The following is a 23,696-nucleotide window of genomic DNA, read 5'->3' as shown; positions in this document are numbered from 1 at the left end:
GAAAACAAAGACATGAACGTCGTTCGTGTTTACTGTTTAGTAAGTAATGATGTTTAATTCTTAGTATTTACCTGACCAAGCAAGTAGCAATTAGCAACGAAGATATAAATCGTTGCAGGCCTGATTGAGGAAAGGTTGTAATTGCGGGAAAGATTTGGTTCATCTACAATCGACATATGTGGGCTTCTAAAAAAACATTCGCCAGATGTCGGACTTGGACAGCCAAGGTTTTCTCGGGGCGCATCCCCTTTATTTAAAATGGATCTAATTCACACCTCTAATTCCAATATCTAAGGTATTCTTTTTGATGAAGATAAAACTTGTTATGTCTACAAGGTTAGCAAAGCCACTCTGGATCTCCTACCCAGAAACAGGACGTAGAGAGTAGAGACAAAGGACCTTTGATTGAACAGGGTCCCTATAATTTGCCATCTTACACTAGGAAATTAAGACTCATCTTTCATCTTAAATTTTGAAAACTTTGAATGTGATGATGCAGGCGATTCACAAATCACAAAGATATCTGATGACATTGGTTTCTAGTGTAAGCCTTCCATTAGGAGGGGCCCATCCAATGAAATGAAGGGCCACCTAGAAACTTGGTAATATCTTTCAATCTTTCATACAAGTTTACCTATTTTTAAGTTTTAGGACTTTCAGGCAATCCAGCCATGGAAGTGTTCAATTTATCATTCTCACGTTCTTTTGCAGTTTTGTAGGTATTTATGACATAAGGCTGTGTTTGGTTGCAGTGCAAATTATATTTGTAGTGGTGTAAATGCATGAGAGTGCTAAGGGATCGTGTAAATACTGGTGTAGTTTTGATTCAGAATTGACTTTATCATGTTTGTTTGTGAGAAGTAAAACAGGAAGTAGAATGAAGTGACCTTCACTTTAAAGTTTAAATGAAAGAGAACGGAGATAGGAAAAGGGGTCTGTTTAGATGAGGTAGAATGCAAGATGATGTGTCTCCACTTTATACAAGAAATAATTGATGGAGGAAAGTGGTGCAAATTTTGCATCAGTTTTTGGGATGAAAAATTTGTACTACCATTAAATGCAAACGAGACAGTACAAATTTGTATCATGTAGAAAAGCAACTTTTGCACCCTGTCAAGACTTTAACTGCAACCAAATGCAGCCTAAATATGACAGGAAGTTTACAGATTGAGAAATTATTTCTCTATTTCAGGGTGAAACAAACGGAACCTACATGATTTTTTTCCCTAAAAAGTTAAAATTAAAATCGTTTTTTTTATTTACTTTTTAACTTACGGGCTTTGTTTGATTGCATGTAAAAAAGAACATGAAAGAAAATGGATTGTTTCTGGAATATGCTATTTGGCAGTGCTCATAAAAATAGTTGTGGAAGGTAAATGTTTTCTTAGAGTATTAATTAGCACAATGGCAATTGAAACAGGAAAAAGATTCGTTTTTGCCATTGATTGAACATCATTTTCAAAGGGCATAATTCGTTTTATTCCTTCATTCTGTGTGAAAGTGAAACCAAACACAACTAGTTAGTGTTGGGACCAAGAAGGATTCTGCTAATCTAACAATCATACGATTTGGATGGATGGTTTGAGTTGAGCTAGTGCTTAGAGACACTTCGTAAATGCTTGCAGCTGGTTGCAACGTAACCCCCAACGTTCCAGCATCCAACAAATGGAGCATATTAACCATGACTACTCAGCACCTTGTCGTTACTTATTCTTAAAATCAAATCAACAAATATAAAACCAATGGTGGCAGAACCGATATGAGAATAAAACATAAAAGACTCTATACGATCAATCCAGTTCCAGACTATTACTTACATTTCCAATGGGAACTGCTATTCCGTGAAGTGAAGTGGGTTGGTTCGTCTGTCTCAATCCACTCCTTTTATTTTATTGTCTACTTGTTGGTATTGTTTGGGCACTTGGTCCCCTCGCATAACGTGGTAGGGTATTTCAGCCCCAGTGCCCTTTGATTTGGTGAGGTGTGGGGTCTTCCTGCTTGGACCACGTCCTCCCAACCTTGATGATCAATGAACCTGCATGCAATAATGTGCCATCCAGCCTTGTTGCTTGCTTGCTTCTTCATACTTGGAACTGTTCTCTCTCTCTCTCAGGCTGGCTCAGCAATAAATAACTATTAACTAAGCGGCTATAAATATAGATACGATCATCATCTCCGGCCCATTTCCATTCCCAATATGCGTTGAACTGTTTTCCATTTCCATTTGGTTACACCAAATTTTGTGGTTTGTACCTTCCCAGTCTCTTGTGCATGTTTGATAGATGGCAATGCTTTGTTGCTTTTTGTAGACCCACCAACAATAGCACTAGCCCCAACCTGTTGGCTGGACCCTATCCTACTCTCAACATTCACAAGTGGTGGGTTCAAACTTAAACACAGCCAGCCACACTAGTCAAGTGGTGGCGGGTTCAGCCAAACCAAGTATATATGAACTCATCCATATATATCATATATATGCCCTCCCTACTTAATCTAATTCAAAAGCTATTTAATGCCTTTTTCTTCCAAAGAATATAATTTAACAGGACGACTAATGTTGTATCACTTACGCCCCACCCCACATTAGGTACAGGTTGCCAGGTTCAGTCCCAACCAAAGTCTATTTTGTAATATTTAAACCCAAATTATAATGAGATTATTATGTTAATATTTATGTTGATGCATGGAGCCATTGGATATGGATCCTAAGAAGCATTATTTTCTCAAGATGGGTCTTTATTTATTTTTTTTGGAGGGGGGGGGGGGGGGGGGGGTTAATAATGAGGGTTGGTGGCATTGAATTATAGCACTAAAATTGTCGGAGGCTGGGAGCTTTTCACACAGAAGCCATGAGAGGACTGTATATGTATGTAACTTTGTCAATGAAATGTTATTGTAAAGTCTGGTCCACAAGAGATGGGTTGAATAATAGAGAAAGGATCAGAGGCATGTGCTTGCCCTTACTGAAATTGAGAGTTTTGTATTTTTCTTTGCTTCTATTCTCATTTTGATTTAGTGCTACCTATGATTAATTCAAACAAGATTCTCGAGTTAAAAATGTGTGTCTATGGCGTGGCTATTTAGCCTATTTTGGTATCGGTGAATTCCAATCAGCTGTTAACATTTCGCTGGTTTATTGATCAGTGTTTGCCATCTGTCCTCAACACGTGCTGCTCACTGCACTTGTGGGTTAAGTGTCGCTGACACTTCATAGCTTGAATGAACACGTGTTAAGTACAAGTGGCAAACTGTGCAAATTAAATGTTGGTAAACTAGCAGGTCCGGTCTCTACATACGATACGATCTCATATCGTTATACTTCGATTTATTTGGAAAATTGCCCCCGGAAAATCCAACGCTAGTCTGTGGGCTTAATTTGTTCTTTTTTCTTTCCAAATTAAAGGATCAAACTACCAGCAGCCAGAAGTTTTTGTCCTCTGAGGAACTGAGTTGTCTTGTTCCCAACTGATTCTACTAGGAGGACTATTGTTGTGCGCTGTTAGATATATATATATATATATATATATATATATTATCTCTAGCAAGAGAGAGATAGAGAAAGATCAAAAGATAATATATAGGGCTTTAATTGATGTATGAACTATGAAGGCAATAATTAATACATACATAGAGAGAGATAGATAGAGAGAGAGAGAGAGAGATCAACACTTCTGCACTTGTTTGCTCTAATCCCATTAGGATTCGTAACACAGAATCGAAGCCAAAATGGTTTCTCAGAGCAACAGGCCGAGGTTGTCATCATAAGAGATAACACTCGTAAATGGAAAAAAGAAAAATAAGGATGACGACTGTACCGTAATCTTATCGATGGCTATTTTTTTTCTTCATTGTGACTTGTTACTCTTATTCCCAACTCCAGCTGCGCTAATTAATTATGATTCTAGGTTAAAAGGAAAAAAGACCCAATTGGTGTCCTAGCCGATGCACTCGATGGGGTTCACATCATCGATCAGCAACGAGAACCCTTCTTGCAATTGAGTGCACCCGCTGCCGTGGTGATCGAACCCACCAGAGAAGATGGCCTGGCGCCCAAGCTGGAAGCCTTGGCGTAGCTGGACGACGCTCCCGCACCAGACGGCGTGAAGAAGGCACCATTAAGCAACAGGTCACCTTCGGACCGCCAATTCCAGTGTCTCCATTCACTCTCTGGTGCATCCTCGTGTTTGGTCACCTGTGGAGATGGATTGATTCATTAAAATCATTAGCTAGACCAATTCAAACTTCAAAGTAAGCAGAAAGAGTTATTACTCAAAACCATTAATTAATTGTCAACTCATCAGCTGTGGTGTCTCAATCATATCTCAAAGCAAAGCTCTCACCTCTTTGCTGAATCGGTTGTCGGGTGCAAGAAATCTATTTCCTTGGCTGTTGATTGTGGGTGCAGCACTCCCGCCAATGGCGTACATCTCCCAGTGGGTGTAGTCATTGTTGACAACATGGAAGTATCCATGTCTACATCTGCAAATAAAATGGAGCGACCATGAACAATAAATTCATGCAGCAAGAATCATCAAAACCCTAATTCAATTCACCACCTGGGTTGGGATCGAGGGGCTTATAATTATAATTATATATATATGTATGTATATATATATATATACCTTGGCATCCTTTGCACAAGCCCTTCTCCAAAATGGTTGAATGCAATGGTGACCTGCATGTTCTTGTCTTGGGTGTAAGTGTCACTGTGACCCAACAGCATCACCTTGTCATGGTGAGTAAAGTAATTGTTTGATAAGGTAATGGCGGTGGATCCGTGGATGGCATCGATTAGTCCATCATGGCAGTTAGACAGCGAACAGTGGTCCACCCAGATGTGGCTACCTCCAAAGATGGAAACTCCGTCACCGTCGGAGATGGTCCTCCACCCATAATGAGTAGGGGAGTCCCTCACATTGGCATTCCCGCCTTGCTTACAGTCATGGATGTGGAGGCCATGAATGATGATGTTGCTCACATACTGTATGGTAATGCATGGCCCACCGGCAATGTGGACGCTGGCCCCCCTTCCGTCGATGGTCTTGAACGAATTCATGATGAGCTCTTCCTTTAGCTTAATGACCATGTCCCGCGCGAAGATGATCCATAAGGGCTCATCTTGGATGACGGCAAAACGGAGGGTCCCGGGCTTTGGGTTCACGGGGTTGTCGTCGCCGGAGTCGGTGACAACGTAAATGCGACCATCCCTTCCGCCGACTGCCTGCTTACCGAACCCAATTGCGCAATCGGCTAGCCTTTGACGATTCTTTTCCCAGTTGGGGTCGCACCTCCAGCAGTCGTCGATTGGGTTTCCGGTTCCACAGGAGAGGAAACCCAAGTTTCTTCTAGACGCATTGATGCTCCTGTTGCCTCAAATCAAAACACACACATTAACATTATTAGCTCTGTTACATATATAAATGTGCATGCGTCGATCGACCGAGTACTGGTAGTCTGGTAGTAGTAGAGCTAGTACTAGTACACAAATTAAATACATTTACATAATACCGGGAAGTTGAGAGGCCAGGGGGGGTTTACACTTTACATTACCTCTCGACATCTTTGACCACCAGTTCGGGGTCTTGAACTGCGGAAGCGGCAACGAGGGCTGGAACTAGTACAACTAGGAGTAGTAGAATCAGAAGGGAGAAGGGTGAAGTCGCCATTTGTTTGTTTACTCCTCGACACTCTATTTGCCTTTCAACTAATTTCAAGTTTGAAGTAGCAGGGGGAGAGAAGAGGGAGGTAACGAGTGATGAGAATAGAGAGGGATGGGATGGAGAAGGAATTATAAAGGGGGAAAAAGCCGAGCAAGATGGCGTGATTGAACTAAACACGTGGGACCTACACTTCACGTTCGTAATTTCGGGCTTTAGAGTTTAGAGAAGAGAAGAGGGTCTGATCTTTTTTTGTATTTTTTTTTTTTGGTTCGGTAGTTTAGATTAGGCCGTTAAGCAACCCAAAGTCCTTAACCTCCTCCGTCTGTTATCCCTTTATTAACTGCGGTAAATATTCCTCATTTCCTATCTCTTCTGGGAACCGGTGTCCAGAACCAATATAGAAATATTCTCTCTCTCTCTCTCTCTCTCTTTCTCTACATAATTAAGATAATTAGATATAGGGTTGTACGTCTTGAATAAAATCAAATGTAACGCAATCAAACATATTTAGATAAGAACTTATCGGTTTCATCTTCGAATTTATTTTGAATCTTATCAATCTGAATCACATTGGATTTGGATTGATATCATTAAAAATTGGCTAAATGGAGTGCAAGTGACCGTACAATACTTGTTTTTCCCTCTCGGTTCTCATCAGTTACATTTTGACCCCTCCCCAGGGCCGGCCCAGTCCCACCCAGGTTGAGGTGGATGGCAGGGGATTTGATCCCAGGTCTTTGCTACCAACCGAGCACCATCAGTTGGGAATGATTTCACTTTTTTAGTGAAAATAACATGCAACGCCTAACTGCTAACTAATTTGAACGTGCCCTAACTAACCTTGTAAATTAAAAATGAAAATACTGGAAGTGGAAAATGAAAGTAGGTCATATTCGAATCGAATCAAAGGATGGAATTTGGGATTCGAGCTGGTCATCGTCATACCATTAATTTGCAGTCATACAAACGAAGAATAATTACAGCTATACAAAAGAGTGCCAGGATAGGAGGATATTGTTGTCGGTGTTGTCTACATCCACATCCACACCCACCCTTCTACCCCTTTTGTTTAGTTTGTGTTTGGGCATTTTACAAATGAATCCACAACTTCTCATCTATATTTAAATATCAAATTAAGCCGTTTTTCCTTTCTAATGACATGAAGAATGTTCCCATTATCTAATTATAAACTAGTAAATTACATGCGTCTGACCTGACGTTTAGGTTTGTTCCCCTTAGCTTAACTACCCCAAGATAATGTTTTAAATATTTTTATTTGTTTTTTATATATAATAAATAGATGCTAAACTAAAAATGAGAGCGAAATGCACATGCATTTTTGCCCCTCCCTTGAGTCTTCTGAGATTTAGACCCGTAATCCCCCCCACCCAATTCCCAAGTCTTAGTAGTCTTACAACCGCAAACTCCGGCGGAAAAACTCAGCCATATAAAATAAGAATTAATAAAAAAAAGAGGAAAGGAAAATTCCAAATCAGAAATATGGGTTGACAAGTGCAACTACTGTGCAAGGCAAGGAGTAGCCGTTTTGGTTGGTGTTGTGTTGGAATTGGGCCCACTCCGGAAGCGGTTCCAAATTCAAATGCTGTCCAGTCTCCAGTGGAGGAGGCCGTACACACTACCCTCCCAGCATTCAAAGTTGGGAACTTGGTTGGAAGTGCTGACTTGGGAGAATCGTGGGAAGCGAGGCATGTTCTCCCCATGTGGGTATTGTTCCCTAATGGCCCCACTGTGGCGTGGCGTACGTAGCCATTGATTCAGGATTCATGTGAACTACGCCGCTAGAAGGAATAGAGAGAGAGAGAGAGAGAGAGAGATTGCCATCTTCTCAACCACTTGCAACAGTAAACCGTTCGTTCAACGTCTGAGATGAGATATTGAGATCGTTTCGTTTCAGCAGCTAACCATCTTCCGTATGTTCATTCGTACAAGGGATATGGAGAATGGAGATGGACCCATCCTTTGTTCCCTTGATCCCATTTTTATATAAATACGTCGGACGGATCCAAAAATATCCCCATCTTAGCATCCATCGCTACGTGCGCCGATAATATAATGACATGCCATCACTCATCGCCATCCATGGTAGCACATAGGTGCATGAATGAATTGTTAAATGCCATGTGCTACCTCCAGAGTCCAGCCTTCCATCCAAAATCACTCTTCCTTCCTTTTTATTTTTTATTTTCTTTTCTTAAAAAGAGAAAATGAAAAATCTTTTCTTTCATATATATATATATATATATATATATATTGTTACTGTGATTTGTGGGATGCAATGTCCACATCTTGGCCCATCCTCTTCTCTTAAGTACATTTATTCCGATTCTCTCTTTCTTTTTTATGTCACCGACGGTATAAACAAGTTGCTATTCCAACATCCAATCTGACAATACTTCTTCTCTCCCCGGCCCTCTATGCATGGGTTGGCATGCATGGAGAAAATATAAGGATGAAAGCTGCCAAGGGAAGGGATAGAGGGGGGTGGGGAGAGCCAAGCTAGAGATGTTAGCAGGGTGGCCTACACTGCACCCACCCTTTATAAAGGCGTTTAAAGGTTCAAAATACAGAATTATTTACAGGTGTATCTTTCCATAATCCATCCTTTTCCCTCTCAAGTTTCAGCTACACAAACGTGTGGGTGCCCTCCCTCAGGCCTCAGCTCTTCTTACCTAGATAATGCGCCAAGCAGAGAAGATAATACCATATATGCATATCTATCAACTAACAAGGGTAAGGGTGGCTGTAAATTGTGTTGGGTTTGGGTTGAATCCTTAAATTTTCAATTTAACTGACCAAGGAAAAAGCCTATTTGCTATCAATAAACCATTTTTAGCTGAATACAATAGCTGTTCAGTTTTCTGTGAAACCAATGAGGCAATGGCAATACTTCATAAGTAAGTAGTTATAAAATACATGAGTCCACACCCATATATTTTTTATAACTATCAACACCTCTCACCAAGAAACCACAAGCTCCCCTGATCTCTAATAATACGAATATAATATAATATAACCACGATCTTATATACATGTATTGTGGGCTGCTTGGGCCCCGCTTTGATGTCATTATTACTTCATTGAATTCAAGGTGGAGCTATATGTATAGTAAGTAATACATGACAGCTGCAGGCGTCTCATTACACTTAGTTAGACATGCATGTGAGATGTGAGAGCAGATTAGGATAGCTGTCACAATGATATACAGATCATATATATGAATGGAAATTCCATACAAGCTAGTGTAGAAGACGGGATTCTCATCACTGTCACTCACTTTACAGTTGTACACCCATTTGCCAATTGGAAACAATCTCACTGTGTGTCTTTGGGTTTGAACTTTGAACTTTGAAGGGGGCAAGGGGGGCCCTATTTTTTGTGTGATAGTAGTGAATTGTTTCCACAAAAGATGCTGAAGCTTCAGTAGTCAGATTGTTCCTCCCATAGGTCATATATGTATATATAATAATTATTTACAACTATTAAGATTAAGATTAGGACATTCTGAACAACTTTCCTTGGTCAAACTCGAAAACCTAAAAATTAAACTGTATTTTAGTTCCTGGCCGGCGGTGCATTAATTGTTTAATAAGCAATATAATTAATATATATATATATATATATAGGTCTTAACAGTTATTTTTGAACAAAAGCTTCTGTACGTAGTTCGTTGTTACTTGTTAGAGTAGCAGTTGGTTTAGTTAACCTTGAAAAAGAAAAAATAAAATAAAACAGATGGAAGCAGAATGATATATGGGATTATTCCTGTCTTGTATGGAAGAAGAAAATAAAAACAAGGTGGAAATGAAGTATCATCCATGTGAGCTGATATGAAAGCAACAAGAGAGGGAGCTTCTTTAATTTGTTTCGATGAGTTTGAAGTCTTAATCAGTTGTAATAGATTCTTGATTGAGTGAACAAACAATACAATTAATTGTATTGTATTGTATTGTAAGGTTCGAATGCGTGCAGTGGTCGTAATTTGGAGTGAGGATAGGATTTTGGGGGCTTAAATTGTTGAGTGATTGAGCTTCTTTTATTTGTTGGATGGAGTCATGTTATGAAATGTTGAAACTTATTGATGATTTTATAAGAGATTGTCATACCATAATAAAATTAAAAAAAAAAAAAAGTAAAAGTCAAACAAAATCACATGGGGCAAACAACCCATGTGTGTATAGACAGTAGTGTGCAGGCGGGGCCCAGAGATGCAAAGACAACTGACTCAACAACATCCTAATCATCTCACCTTCGTTTTTGTTTCCACTCACCGTCACTGTGTCGTGGGAGTACTGGGGATATGATCGAACAACTTCGGCAATATACGTGTAACCTGTTGTGACTTGTGAGTGCCTTCTCTGCCGTTTCATCATCACTTATCGGAGGGCCTTAATTAATTGCCTTCCATCCATTCATCCATAGCTTTTCGATATGCCATTTCACATTTGGGTCCTGCATCCCAAACCCAATTTCACTCCTCCCCGTCATGATCGAGTTGTTATTTTTCTGTCTTCAATTTTAAGCTTAATTTATATCTATGCTATGTATGTATGTACTAATCAATTAATCTCCATATTACTTTAATAAATGTTTTAAACTTGACGATTATATCTTGTTAATTAATTATAATGTTAAATTAGAAAGGAACGAAAGTTGCAAGGGATTATTTATACTAGAGCGACCCATTTACATCTCTTGTGTATAAGTCCCACGTACATACTTATATGCAAATTCCCTCAATTTTGTGTGTGTGTGTTCTTGTATGCTAATTAAATCACAACGATCCAATCTAAAAAAGTGAAGCAAAAGGATGGAAATGGAATATTAGAAATTTAAAGAGACAAAAATGAAAGAAAAAACACCATTTAGTATATTGTTTTTTTTTTTTCTGGACACATGGCTATTGATTGCAGACGCTGCTTTAATTTTATATAATATATATAACAAGCGATAATGTCAGCCGTGGCTCAAGGTGGCATCTATCGATGGCAGTCATGTGCTAGGTTTTTGTATTAATCATAATAAACAGCAATCTCTATTCAGTCTATGCCACCATCTAGCTATTTCCTATTTGGATATAATCCGTTCACTACTTGTACAAAAAGGCTCATAATTGCATTTGTATGTAATCCATCTTCATTTTGCTTCTGTTTTTTTTTTTTCTCTCTTTCAACAGAGCAAGAATGAAAAATGCCCCTCCGAATATAAGGGCCAATCAAATAATTAAGCACAAGAGATTTAGCTGAGATAATTGATTAATTAAATTAAGGGAAATTTTCTAAAACTCATTACGAGTTTTCAATATTTCTCTTAAACTCACTACAACTTTTCAAAATGTTTAAAATTCATTTTATCAGTAAGTTTTTATTTTCCAAAATTCACCTTTCGTTAGTGCAACGTTAATGCTTCTTAACAGAGGTGTCCATGTCAGTATTAATAACAACTTTAATGTCCAAATAACCATTGAATGGTGAGTTAGAGGAAAAAAGGTCTTTTTTAGTTTTCAATTTTCTTTTCTTTTTTGCATTTTTAATATTTTGTTATAATTCCCAATGTTTTTTATAATTTCTGTTTTTTTATATTTTTCTATTTTGTAAAAATCTATAAAATTTTGGTGTTTTTTCTAACAATTTTATTTTCTGATTTTTTTTTCAATTTCTATAGTTTCTATAATTTGAAAATATTTTTTTATTTTGTTTGCAATTTCTATAATTTTCATATTTTTTGTAATTTCAATGTTTTTATATATTTTATATTTGAAAATATTTTTTGAATTTTTTTCCTTTTTTTCATGTCTAAATATTAAAATGGTAACATATTAACACCCATTAATTTATTTTGTATATATTTTATATTTTTGTATGAACTATAAAGGTTAAAATGATAATATATTAACACCCGTTAGTCTGTTTAACGTCAAGTTAGTGACATGGTGAGTTTTAGACATTTTGAAAAGTTATGGTGAGTTTAAGAGAAATGCTAGAAACCCATGGTGAGTTTTAAACAATTTTCCTTAAATTAAATTCACAATAGAATGGAAAGAAAACTTGAACTGGATTTATTAAATATATATATATATATATATAGCATTGGGGATGGGTCGGATCAGGTTGGTTGAATCGAATCCATACCAAGCTCTTGTTAACATCCCTAACTAATTATATGGAGCCCGTGATCATAAGACATGGATTTATTAATATAGTTTTGTGATGAAAGAAAAGTTAAGAGTAGTCAACTACTATGGTATGGACCCAGCCTCACCTCACTTATCCCATCAAAATCTTTTGCCATCTTAATGAAATTCATTTTAGACAAGAGAGAATGGGACTCTTCTCTTATGACCTACGTTGTTGTGAATTAATTATTGATCAATTCAATTAAATGGTGGATATATCACATATATTAACTGTCATATTGCATCAACAATGATAATTATTAAGGAGGAAGAGGAGGAGGCCAGAGCTGCACTATTCATCAATTGATGACTTTTTTTTTTCAAAAAAAAAAGAAAAAAGTGACTACTGATCGATTAGGTATTTAGAGGAGACAATGAATACATGCATGTACGTTGCAGTTGGGAAGGCGCCCAGGCCCAGTCCAGAGGAATATGTCTCTTTGTTTCGAGGTTATTATGTCTGCTGGGTCGTGCCCTTGCAGCTAGACACTGTGATGAAACAATAATGGTGTCCACCAACTTTCCTTATCCATACATTCTCTGTAATTCATCCAATTTTCAACTTAATTGAATTCCTGCTTCCTTGACTTTTTCCTTCTCATCCATCTATATATTACAACTATATAATCTCTACTCATCTCTCTCTCGCCCGACTTGCGGAGCTAATTGCGAGGACTCTGCGCTTTATATCTTTTTTCTCTTCTGTGAGTCATGATGACATCCTTCCATGAGTAAAATGCAGGCAAACAGTTGAATTGTGAACTTTAACTTTTGGAGTAGATGGAATATTAGAATGCATCTAAACACATAGCCCCTGTGACTTATGAGCCGAGGTAGAAATTTTCAACGTAATGATCAGCTTTTGCACAAGACTACAATAATCCAACCAAAATAGTGAAATCTGATTACCTGGTGAGAAGGACAATTTCATTTTAGGCCGTCGCTGCGTCCTCGTTAGGTGGACAGGGAGGCTATCGTTCTTGAGTTTAGGACTGCCCAATCCAATTCGGCCCAAATCCATTAATTTCAGGTGTGCTTGTGGATATCCTTAGGTTGCACCGGATCGAGCGAACAAGTGAGTCATTTTGTCTATTGGATCTATCTATATCTATACTATTTACTATTATAAAAGTATTGATGAGAGTGTACAACTTTTTCACCAAAATGGTTATAATGTATTTAGTCCATCTTTAATTTTAATTATGAGGGTTGAAAATGTAATTTCAATTAATGATATCCGTCTCATTTAATCCTCTCTCATTAATTCTTATATTCAATGTATTAACTCCCATTCTATCTTATTAAATCCTATATTTAAGTTATTTTTTCATTAATTAATGTTACTAATTAGATCTATGCCCAATAATTTTAATAATATAAACCTATATATTTTAAAACTTACTCAAAAACAAAACCATTCTTTATCCAGGTAAGCAATTCAACCATTAGTATCAAATTGGTCAAGCCCTGAAGTCATAGTCAAATAATAAACTTTTTAAATAAAAATAAATATAAAAAATTAGACACGTTTATGATATTTTTATTAATCAAATTGAAAAAAAAGTGTAATAAACAAGAATTATTTTTAATGATAATGAAAATGAAATACATAATCTAAAACTAACCAAAATGAAATTGTTTTCTGGTTTGGCAGAGATCAATAGTTCAACTTATGGGTCAAATGTGTCAACTTTTAATGTCATAATTAAATAATCAAAATTAATAAAAATATAAAACATAAAATTAAAAAAAAATACATAAATTTTACAAAAAAGCATTGAGCACATGTATAATATCATATATTTATCATATTAAACAAAAAATAAGTGTACATAATAAAATTATTTTTACACAGGTAGAAACAAAAAAAAATTATAGAAAATTAGAATTAATCGAACAAGATTATGAGATATGAAAGTTCCTTTTTTATTTTTTATTTTCTAATTTTTATTTTAAAATAAATAAAAAATTGGAATTAATTTGAAAGCAACCTAAGAACCGTTAACCGGGTTGAACATTTTAACGATTAAACCATCAGAGTCGGCGATTCTCTGATCATTTCAACGATTTTTTGTAAAATAGCAGTTTAAGACCAAAACAGAATAGGTGGCATGACCAGTTCCCCAGCCAAATGTTTCAATCGTCCAATCTGGTCCAGCTTTTAAAACAATGATTAAAATATTCATTTTTGAATTTAGTTCATATTTAATTGTAATGTTTAAATTATAAATTGAACTACTACTTTTCACCTTATTCAATTTCTTCTATATAAATCTTACATTTTTTTTTGATAAATGAACAAAAGAAAAAATGTACACCAAAAAGATAAAACACTACAAAAAAAAAGAGTCTAGGCAAACAGGTAGGCCTGTCAATGATATTTGAAACTTCACAATTCGATTTGATTATCACATATTTGAATGGGGTGTTTATGTAATCAAATTTCGACTTTGCAATCACCATCTTATTAATATTAAAAAAGAAAAAAAATAAAAAATTTTGGACATATTATTATAATTATTATCATCTAGAATTGACACGTACAAAGCATGTGCGACCTATATATATCAGTCCAATCCGATAAAATCCAATCCTTCCTTTCCTTGTTCTGTAATATCACGTTCGGGCCTATTGATTTATTTGAAGATCAAACCGGAAGGAGAAGGGGAAGAAAAAAGATGAGAACAAAATAGAAGGAAAGGGGAAGGAAAGTAATGGAAATAGGAATGAGGAATCCTTATTGTGATAATCTTCTTCTAATCCTTAAAGGAGAAATTGATTGAATTGACACTGGAATCAAGGAGAGATGCAGTTCAGACTTGAGAGTTAAACACCCTACATTATTGAATCAAGCATACATTAATGGCTGAAGGTCTTTCGAGATTCAATTCTAGGATACAGTGTGTTTGCGCCATAAAGTGTTTGTAAACTGTTAAGAGTGTTAGGAAACTCGGGACTCAAGAAAGATTGGTTTTAATTTTTAGGTCAAAGCTTTCTTTCAAGGCTTGGAAGTAGGGGTGGAACTTAGGATGAATTGGGTTTTAAGGAAAATAATGTTTGCTAATTATGTGTGGATCATCATCATCATCATCCTTATTATTATTATTATTATTATTATTAGGGAGAATGACCGATAACCCCAGGATCAGAATTTGTAGGCTCAAAGTACATTTGTAATAGGTGCCAGTTCAGAATTGATGCCAATTCATGGGCAGGTATGAATGCATAGAGTGTGATTTTTTGACTTTCTAAATGTTTATAATTTTGCAGTAGAAATCAGAAATCTGCATTAGGCCTATTCATACTTCTCTATTATTATTATTTATAGAATCTGAAAATTGCCTAACTGATTATGCAATTAGGTTAATAGGAAGTGTACGGATGCTCATGATTTTGTTAATCTAACTATGGGCCTTTTTCATAAACCGAATTGATTTTTGGTTTTTTGAATTTATAATATATATTATCAATAAATATATAATTATATAATATATATAGTAATAAATATCCAAAATTACGGTGTTTGAAAATTACGAATTTTCAATATAAACGGTGTTTGAAAATTACGAATTTTCCGGCGATTTACATCCATCCAACATGTTATGATGTCATATCAATCCTCTCTCTCTCTGTCTGTTAAACAACAACATCAAATGGCTATTCAGCACATGGGGTGATCCACCTACAAACAATTCCCTTTAGTATAAATTCACACACGCACGAAAAGATGGCTTCATACACTTTGAAATCAGGTGGATGGATCATGGATGTGGATGGGTGCATATGCACAGGATGTGACTGCAGCTACGTACCCATTTGATCTGTTCACTGAGCCTTGTACAAGATTTTGAGAAAACATGTGACAATTGGACCAGGAGGTGCATCCCGCCACCCAACTCGTAACCTCATATGCCGTGGGCTCTCTCTTTCTCTCTCTCTATTTTTCCACAACCCAGGAGGCCAGGGCCCAGGAATGCGTAATGCCTTGGTCTGCCTACGGTCTACCACCAACATCATATATATCCAAGCAAGTCCTTTTCAAAAGGGAACAAGTGGATCCTCCAACCATTTGATGGATATGCATGCTGACTCTGCATCTGGTTTTCAATTTTGTGCATAACACTAATCCATGTACTTAATGCAATTTTGATGGGTAGTGATGCCACTCGGCCCAAGTTGAGTCTGCTTGAGGTCATTCAAAGCCCAGCCCATCCCAAGGGTATCTCAACCCAAGCAAACCAACCAATCTTCATAATCACATTGGATTGGGTTGTGATAAATCTAATTTTGGCCAACACTGATTTCAGAAAACCCCAATCCAATTGGGTTATTATTCGGTTTGTCAGATTTCCAGTTGCCCAACACCAACGATAGGGCTTGGAGGGCTAAAGACAAAAGCAGAGCAAGGTTTTGGGGCTTAGGTTCATGACGAACCCACTAAATCCATATATTTTGGTCCATCCCGTTCCACTGTTTTTTCCTCCCATTAAACTGACACAGGTCGATACAGAAGAATGCAGAAATCAATATAGATCAATGCAAAACAATATACATACAAATCTAAATATAATTTTATATTAAATTTCTGTTTTTAAAACAATAAATATATAATACATTATTATATATTAGTATTTGTGAAAATGTGTTAGGCTCAGTTCGAGAACACTACAAATACAAATATCTACATTGTATCCAAATTGACTTGATGGTTTCCCGATCCCATGTATGAATTATAAATTTATAATATTTTTTTGTAAATAAATTTTATTGACCTATCTTATATAATATGCATGCATACAAATTTATAATGTATTTAATGTGTGTATAATATATTATTTAATTTTGAATGCATTATAAGGCAATTCCTATAATGCCGTGAGGATAAGATACCAGAAATACTTTGACCAATCAAAATCCCCTGTGTAAATTTTGATTGAATATCAGCTTTGAGGCATCTTACCTTTTCGATATCATAGTCAAAGTCTAATTTATAACAGTGGGTTTGTGTAATTGATGAGCCTCCATATATAACACTGTTTTGGTAGTACTGTTTCCGATTCCCAAAATTTCCCATAATTTTTTTTTTTTCTTGTTTTTTGAAACTCTTGGTCTTGGTGAGTCGATGACACATACTTTAGAGAACCCCATACAAATTCTCATCCATGCATGGTTTTCGACATTAGGATTCTTTCTTTTTCTCAGACAAACCCCCTTGTTTGTTCTTCACCTATGTGGTTGGTTGGCTATAAGAGTGATTCCATCCACACTATTCGATTTCGATCTACTTAATTGCTCAATTCAATTCAATTTCTCTCATCAATCCCCTTCCAAGTTAGTATCTTCTCATCACTGATATGGAATTCATCGATCATCAAATATGGCTTATTTTTGTCTTCACCGTCGCTCTTGTTCTGTACCTTCTTCTTACTCGGGTCGAGGCCTACTGGAATTCTACCCCTTCTTGCCTCCCGCCGGATATCTGTTTTCCCTCATCTTCCCGGTTTTCATTGATGGAGACTCCACAAGGATCGCAATATTTATCGTCAGACTCTTGAGAAGCGTGCGATAAAGAAAAAAAAAATTTCCATTTCCTACTCCGGCGGTCCGGCCCTTTTCTTCCTTTCAATTTTCAATAGGATTTAGTTTGTAAACGAAGCTCGCAAACCGGGTGGATTGTCTTGTCTTGTCTCCCTTCGGTGGAATTTCTCTGTACTGTACTCGAACTCGAAGCACATATCCGCAAAATCCATCGTTGAAGTCGTCCCCTGGTGTGACCGAGACCCGGGATGAGAAATTTTGGGATTTCTTCAAATTCAATAACCCGTTTGGATAATTCAAAGTCTTGTTTTCTCAGGGCATTTTCTTGTATTTAAGTTGCTATTATACATAAATTTAAACTATAAATGATGTTATTATGGTTCTAATTTCAATTAAAAATCATTCATACAATTTTTCATCCTAGAATTTTTTTCTAATTAGGCTGTGTTTATAATCGGTGTAAATTAAGAACGATGTAAAAATTTATGTTGATCCGATTTTATTGGCGTTTGAATGGAGTGTAAATGAAGATCGATGTAAAGTTTTACTCTGATTTAAATTTGTTGGCATTTGGATGGAGTGGAGTAGAACCTCATCAAATATAAAATTTTACATCGATTATCAATGTGAATACTACATCAATTTTATCGATGTAAAATTGTACACTTTTTTATCATGATCTTCAATATGTGAACGGTCCCTTACTATGGTTCGATGTAAAACATCATCGGTATACTTTTACACCAATGATGATTTACATCGAATCCAAACATGGCCTTATGTCCAAAACCAATTTCCAGTCAAAACTCACCAATTGGAAACAAGCAATCTTACATCACCTCATAAGACTCGGCTTTTGCGTGATATTTGAGGGGTTTTTGGTATGGTTGCATGATATTGTATATCTTCTGTTTATTAAATAGATTTTTGTACTTGATTTGTCTTTAAAACTAAGAAAAGTTCTTCATAAACTGTTTATTAACAATTAGGTGTCACATCGGCAAAACAGTGAATAAATGTTTAATTGTTAGAGGAAGTGTTAAAATAAAGTTTTTCCAACGATTGGTATGCATATGAATCAAAACCTAATTTTATGAATCTCTATACATAAGAATGAACATGATGAAAAAATGCTGATTTGATTATGATACGATGACGTTTATCAAACACCTATCACGAAACCAACATACGCATTATCGTTTAGAGTACACACGTAGGTACCATGTAGGCATTTTGAGTTTAACGGTCAAACACCATATTTGAATGGACGGTTTTAAGGAAAAAAATTTAAAGGAACAAAAACGCTTTGAAAAGCACGTAATTCACCACCACTCGAACCACCTTTTCCAGCATCAGCGATGTGTTTCTTTGAATGTTTTCGAGTGAGGTGCTTTCTTTGAATGGTTCCTGCTCAATCAAGATAAACATAGAAATAGAATAAGAAACCCATCCTTTTATATTTTGATATCAAAATGTGGGAACTATAAAGAGAAACAATGGTGTATAAACCTTTTGTGGTGATTAAAATCAGCTCCACGTAACGATAAATCAAAGATTGGTTCAGCCTCAGTTTAATGGCTCTGGCGAGAAAGGAAGCTTCGACCTTCTTACTTGATGCGTCCAGGATGGTGACCAATGCCAATGGTAGTTGGCTTTTTGTCCACGCGGCATTTAAATGTAAAAATGATGTTGGAACACATTTTAATCACCACAAAAAATGATGTAAAAATGATTGTAGAAACCAAAATTTTCATGGGCTCCTAAATGGGCCCTACCCCATAAACTCAAATTTACTTATGGGCCTTAGTATGGGTCCTTTTATTTGGACCATGTCCCATACTTTGAAAATGTGAATGGGTCTTAACAGTTGGGCTTTGCTTTTGTAAGTATATTAGCATAATGGAATGATTTATGTGGGACTCACTTTGAAGTCAAATTCAAATTCAAATGTGAATTATAAATCTTATTGATTTATGGAAATAATCCAACTATAATTCATCTTAAGTTCCAAAGATAGAAATTTAGTCAATAATTAAAGGGATAATAATTGGTGAAAGATCATTTTCTCTATAAATGGTAAATTACCAACCCCAAATCTCTAATCAATCAAAGCACATCTTCCCATAGATGGGAACTAGTCAATGATTGAAAAGAGAATAATGGGTGCTAAATTATTCTCTCCAAAAATGGCAATAATTACAAATTTTCATTCTCTAAAAAGGGTAAGGAGAGCTAATCCAATCCTTAATCAAGGGGATTAAGAGATGTGACCAAGAAATCTATAAATAAAAGTTCCCATCAAGAGGGAGGGGACTTTTTAGGACTCAAAGAAAAACTAAGTGAAAGTAAGAAGGCTCTCGGGAATAAGGAAACACATACACCATCTTCTAAAGAGCAAAGCCACAACACCTTTGAAGTCTAGCACAATCCTTCTTTTGATCAAGATTTCTAAGCCTAATTTAAGGAAGTAATTACCACTATTGTTTGAAGTACGAGAGTACGTCATTTGACCCTCAGCTTTAATGTAAGTCCAAATCATCAAGTTGCAAGAAGCATTATCAAGAGTAAATCAAAGGTCCTATCTCTTTTCTTTCTAAGCCCAATTGAATGGAGTAATTTCCACTATTGTCTGAAGTACGAGAGCATGTCATCCGACCCTCGACCTCAATACAAATCCAAACCATCAAGTTTCAAGAAGTATCATCAAGAGAGAACCGGAGGTCCTATCTCTTTTGTAAGAGAATTCAAAATACAAAGAATTTGTATAACATTTATTTGAAATATATAAAAAACAATTTATTTGAATGTCTTCATTTTTCTTGTATTTAGATTTATACAGAAGTATAAGAGTATGTCATTTGACCCTCAGTTTCAACATAAATCCAAATCATCAAGTTGCAAGAAGCATTATCAAGAGAAAATCAAAGGTTTTATCTCTTTTCTTTCCAAGCGCAATTGTATCCCATTTATTTGGAATATATAAAAAAACCAATTTATTTGAACTTATCTTCATTTTTCTTATATTTGGATTTATACACAAAATTTGTGAGGACAATGATGTTGGAATACATTTTAGTAAACAAATAGATTCAGCCTTTTGTCCATGTGATATTTAAATGTAAAAATGATGTTGGTAGACAATGAACAATAGAATATGTATAAAATAGAGATTCAGCTCCACATACCAATATAGAAGAATGATGGGAAGTTGGTAATGGTAAACCTATTAAATATTGGAATGGAAAGAATTCTTTGGTTAAGACCTTAACCCCTACACATCAATTCAATGAAAATGAGATGGTATGTGATTTCACCGATAAAGATAGAGGTGTGTGGAAGGAACCCCAAATTAGGAATTGTGCCCCTCTGAGTATTTGGAATAAAATCTAAGCAATTTTTATTCCTTTAAGCCCTAGAGAAGATAATTTGATTTGGGGGCTGAATCCAATGGGCTTGTTCACCATTAAATCGGCATACAAACTAAAATGTGAGGAGGAATCTTCAAGATCAAATTCAGAAAGTTGGGCTTCAAATGTATGGAGCCTTAAAATCATGCCAAAAATTAAAGTATTCATGTTCTTGTTGCTTAATTTAAGACTGCTTGTGAAAGATACTTTAAGAAAAAAGGATTCAAGATTGATGGTGATTATTGTAGATGTGGTAGGGAAGAAAATACCAATCATGTTTTTATTGAATGTAGTGCTTCGAAGTAAATTTGGGATCTCCTCCAGTTAAATTTAGGGAGCTCAATTGGAATAACTTTAATATAGGTAAATGACGGACAGAAGTTCACAAGAAAGATATAAGTGAAAGGGGCTTCTTAAAAGAAAGGTGTGCCTTTGTTCTGTGGAGTCATGGATTGAATATGAGGAATTATTTGAAAAACCAAAGTCCATCAAAGAGTTAAGAAGTTGGAAAGCCATCTTTTGAGCCCCTCTGAATCATGGAGAAAATAAAATTAATTTTGATGCTTCTTGTCATAGGAATGGTAGGTGTTCTGTGGTGGCCATCGCGAGGAACCATTGAGGTGAGATTTTGGACTTCAAAGGCTACTTCTTAAGCACTTCCATGATAAAATTTGCTGAAGCGTGGGCAGCTTGGGAGGCTCACAACTTGGTGGCCTACTTTTGTAACCACTCGATCATCATTGAAGGAGATTTGAACATTACCATCAATTGTCTTAAGGGGTTGTCTTCTCCCCCTAGAAACCTTAGTAACATCATTTTTTATTGCTTACAGATAAAAGACAAGTTGGAGCGTGGCGTCATTTATAGGCATGTCTATAGGGAGGCAAATCAAGCGGCTGACTGGATTGCAAATAAAGCTATATCTTTGGTTGATGGGTCAATTTCTTATAACCCTTGTAGTATTCCTAAGGATCTTGATTTAATTTACTTATGGGATGTTTGGGGGCATGCTACCCCCCCGGCTTGTGTAGCACCTCTTGTTGTTCATGTTCTGCCTGGAAGGAGTACAAATACAAATTTGTAGAGTACAAAATTAACCTTGCATTTTATATTATTTTGTATGTATTTGTATTGTACATATTTGTATTTGTACTTTTTCCAAACTGAGCTTCATAAAAAAATAAAGAAAAAAAGAAGATAGTGAATAATGTCTATTTTGGTTCAATCTCAAATTAAAAGATAAGGAACATTGTCTTCTTTTGAAAGATAATTTTGATATTATCAAAAGTGTTAAGTGGCACATTAATTAAACAAGATATTGATTAGGCTCCGCTTGTTTGCGATACAAACGCTGAACCGGGGTATTCATGTTTGCGAGTGTTTATTTCATGCGTAAAAAAATAATGATTGTCAAAGCAAAAATGTATTTTATGACATCTTTGTACTCTGATAAGAGAGCATTAATGTACCTATTTTTTGGATACAATTTTGTGTTCTTTTAATAATTAACTTTTTTACCAAAATTAAGGCGTTGGAGCATTTAATGGTGGGTCTACATTAAGAACTGATTTCAAACAAACAAAATGAATACAAAAACGGTTTAAATTGAGAACTGTATTTGTATTCATGAGCTGAAATATGGATAAATATTTAGTGTACATGTTGCGTTTGCATTGCAACCAAACGCAGCCTTAGGAATTTTCCCAAACACCATAACAGGCGTCAGGCGGTGGCCGGTGAATGCAACCGGAGAAGTGCGCAAACGATACGATCCCACTCCTGTCTCTTGGGCTTGGGCAGTTGGGCCTTGGCTGGCTGTTAAATGTTGAATTGTTGATGTCTTGATGATACAAGGTAGTATTCGTACCATCTAGAGATTGGTGGTTGTGGTTCATCCTCCATTCACTATATATATATATATCCAAATCCTGTATTTATAATATAAACCAAGTCTATTTTAAAACCCATGATGTCATGTATGTAGGCCCACAATTAGAAGCCCATTGATTCCAGTGCAGCTGTGCAGTCTGCAGGCCGCCCGTGTGGGAGTAATGTTCTGCTACTTCTTTTGTCGCGATATACAAATCTATTCAATACGCTTTTCAAATTTTAACCGCTTTGGATCCAATCATGTGACTGGTGTCAGGCTGTGTTCCGTTAAAATTTTTAAATTTTGAAATTGTTTGAGTGTTTTTTAATTTTTATGACTTATTAAAGTAAAAAATAAAAATTAGTCGTACTGCTGATTAAATGAAAATTTTTGAAATGGTTCCAGTGGTACTCTCTACTTCCGGTCCAGGCTCCACGCCTCGACCCTCCCTATTTGACCATTTGAGTATGTATTTTGAACGTCATCCAAGAATTGTCATGCAACCACAGGGTCTCAAGCTTGATCCGTTGTACCGTCAAAAAAAAAGCTTGATCCGTTGTCGTTGGAAAATTACATGGACGGTTGAGATTTATTCATCTCTGTGGTCCTCCACGCTTGCAGTGCTCCAAATCCAGGTGGGACCTGGGAGGTGGGGAGGGGAGGGACCCGCTCAGGTGCTCGATGGACGGTCTTCTTTTCTTTCTTCCGGTGCAGCAAGTGGTTCCCACTTCCTTTCCCGAATTCCCACCGGAAATAATACAGCTTTTTTTTTTTTTGGTGAATAATAGAAACAACCGTCCCGAATTTTACCCACCTTGGCCCGGTTACGGGGCCAACCACTGCACTCTGCAACGAGAGTCTGCTAAACTACAGAACCGGGCCAAGGTGGGTTAAATTCGGGACGTTGCTCTTATTTATGGCGCCTATAACACCCTCGCCCACTACCTATTTTTACTAAACTTGCCACTCGCTTCACGTCCACTAGACACTAGTGTACCATGCTACTATCACTGACCTCGAGCACCAAT

The 23,696-nt window shown here is 36.3% G+C and overlaps 1 protein-coding gene across 1 annotated transcript; it reads right to left on the bottom strand.

Annotated features, from left to right (window-relative positions):
• Positions 1 to 3,561: 3,561 nt before the first annotated feature.
• LOC104591566 (putative pectate lyase 18) lies at positions 3,562 to 5,876 on the bottom strand. The gene is made up of 4 exons (XM_010250438.3): positions 5,551 to 5,876; positions 4,623 to 5,363; positions 4,341 to 4,479; positions 3,562 to 4,192 (listed from the first exon to the last, which is right to left on the bottom strand). Exons 1-4 carry the CDS (start codon positions 5,664 to 5,666, stop codon positions 3,971 to 3,973), a joined length of 1,218 nt encoding a protein of 405 aa, XP_010248740.1. The 5' UTR covers positions 5,667 to 5,876; the 3' UTR covers positions 3,562 to 3,970.
• Positions 5,877 to 23,696: the final 17,820 nt, after the last annotated feature.

The sequence above is a fragment of the Nelumbo nucifera genome, chromosome 4, assembly GCF_055504915.1.
Source record: "Nelumbo nucifera cultivar China Antique chromosome 4, China Antique-T2T, whole genome shotgun sequence".
NCBI classification, from domain to species: domain Eukaryota; kingdom Viridiplantae; phylum Streptophyta; class Magnoliopsida; order Proteales; family Nelumbonaceae; genus Nelumbo; species Nelumbo nucifera.
The sequence above is the reverse complement of the archived record's forward strand: the minus strand, read 5'-3'. Positions and strand labels throughout refer to the sequence as shown.

Excerpts from the sequence above, each read along its gene's own strand:
- LOC104591566 (XM_010250438.3), bottom strand. The coding sequence starts at position 5,666 with ATGGCGACTTCACCCTTCTCCCTTCTGATTCTACTACTCCTAGTTGTA. Across the intron at positions 5,364-5,550 it reads GTGGTCAAAGATGTCGAGAG|GAGCATCAATGCGTCTAGAA; the intron begins GTAATGTAAAGT and ends TTGAGGCAACAG. Across the intron at positions 4,480-4,622 it reads CTTGTGCAAAGGATGCCAAG|ATGTAGACATGGATACTTCC; the intron begins GTATATATATAT and ends TTTTATTTGCAG.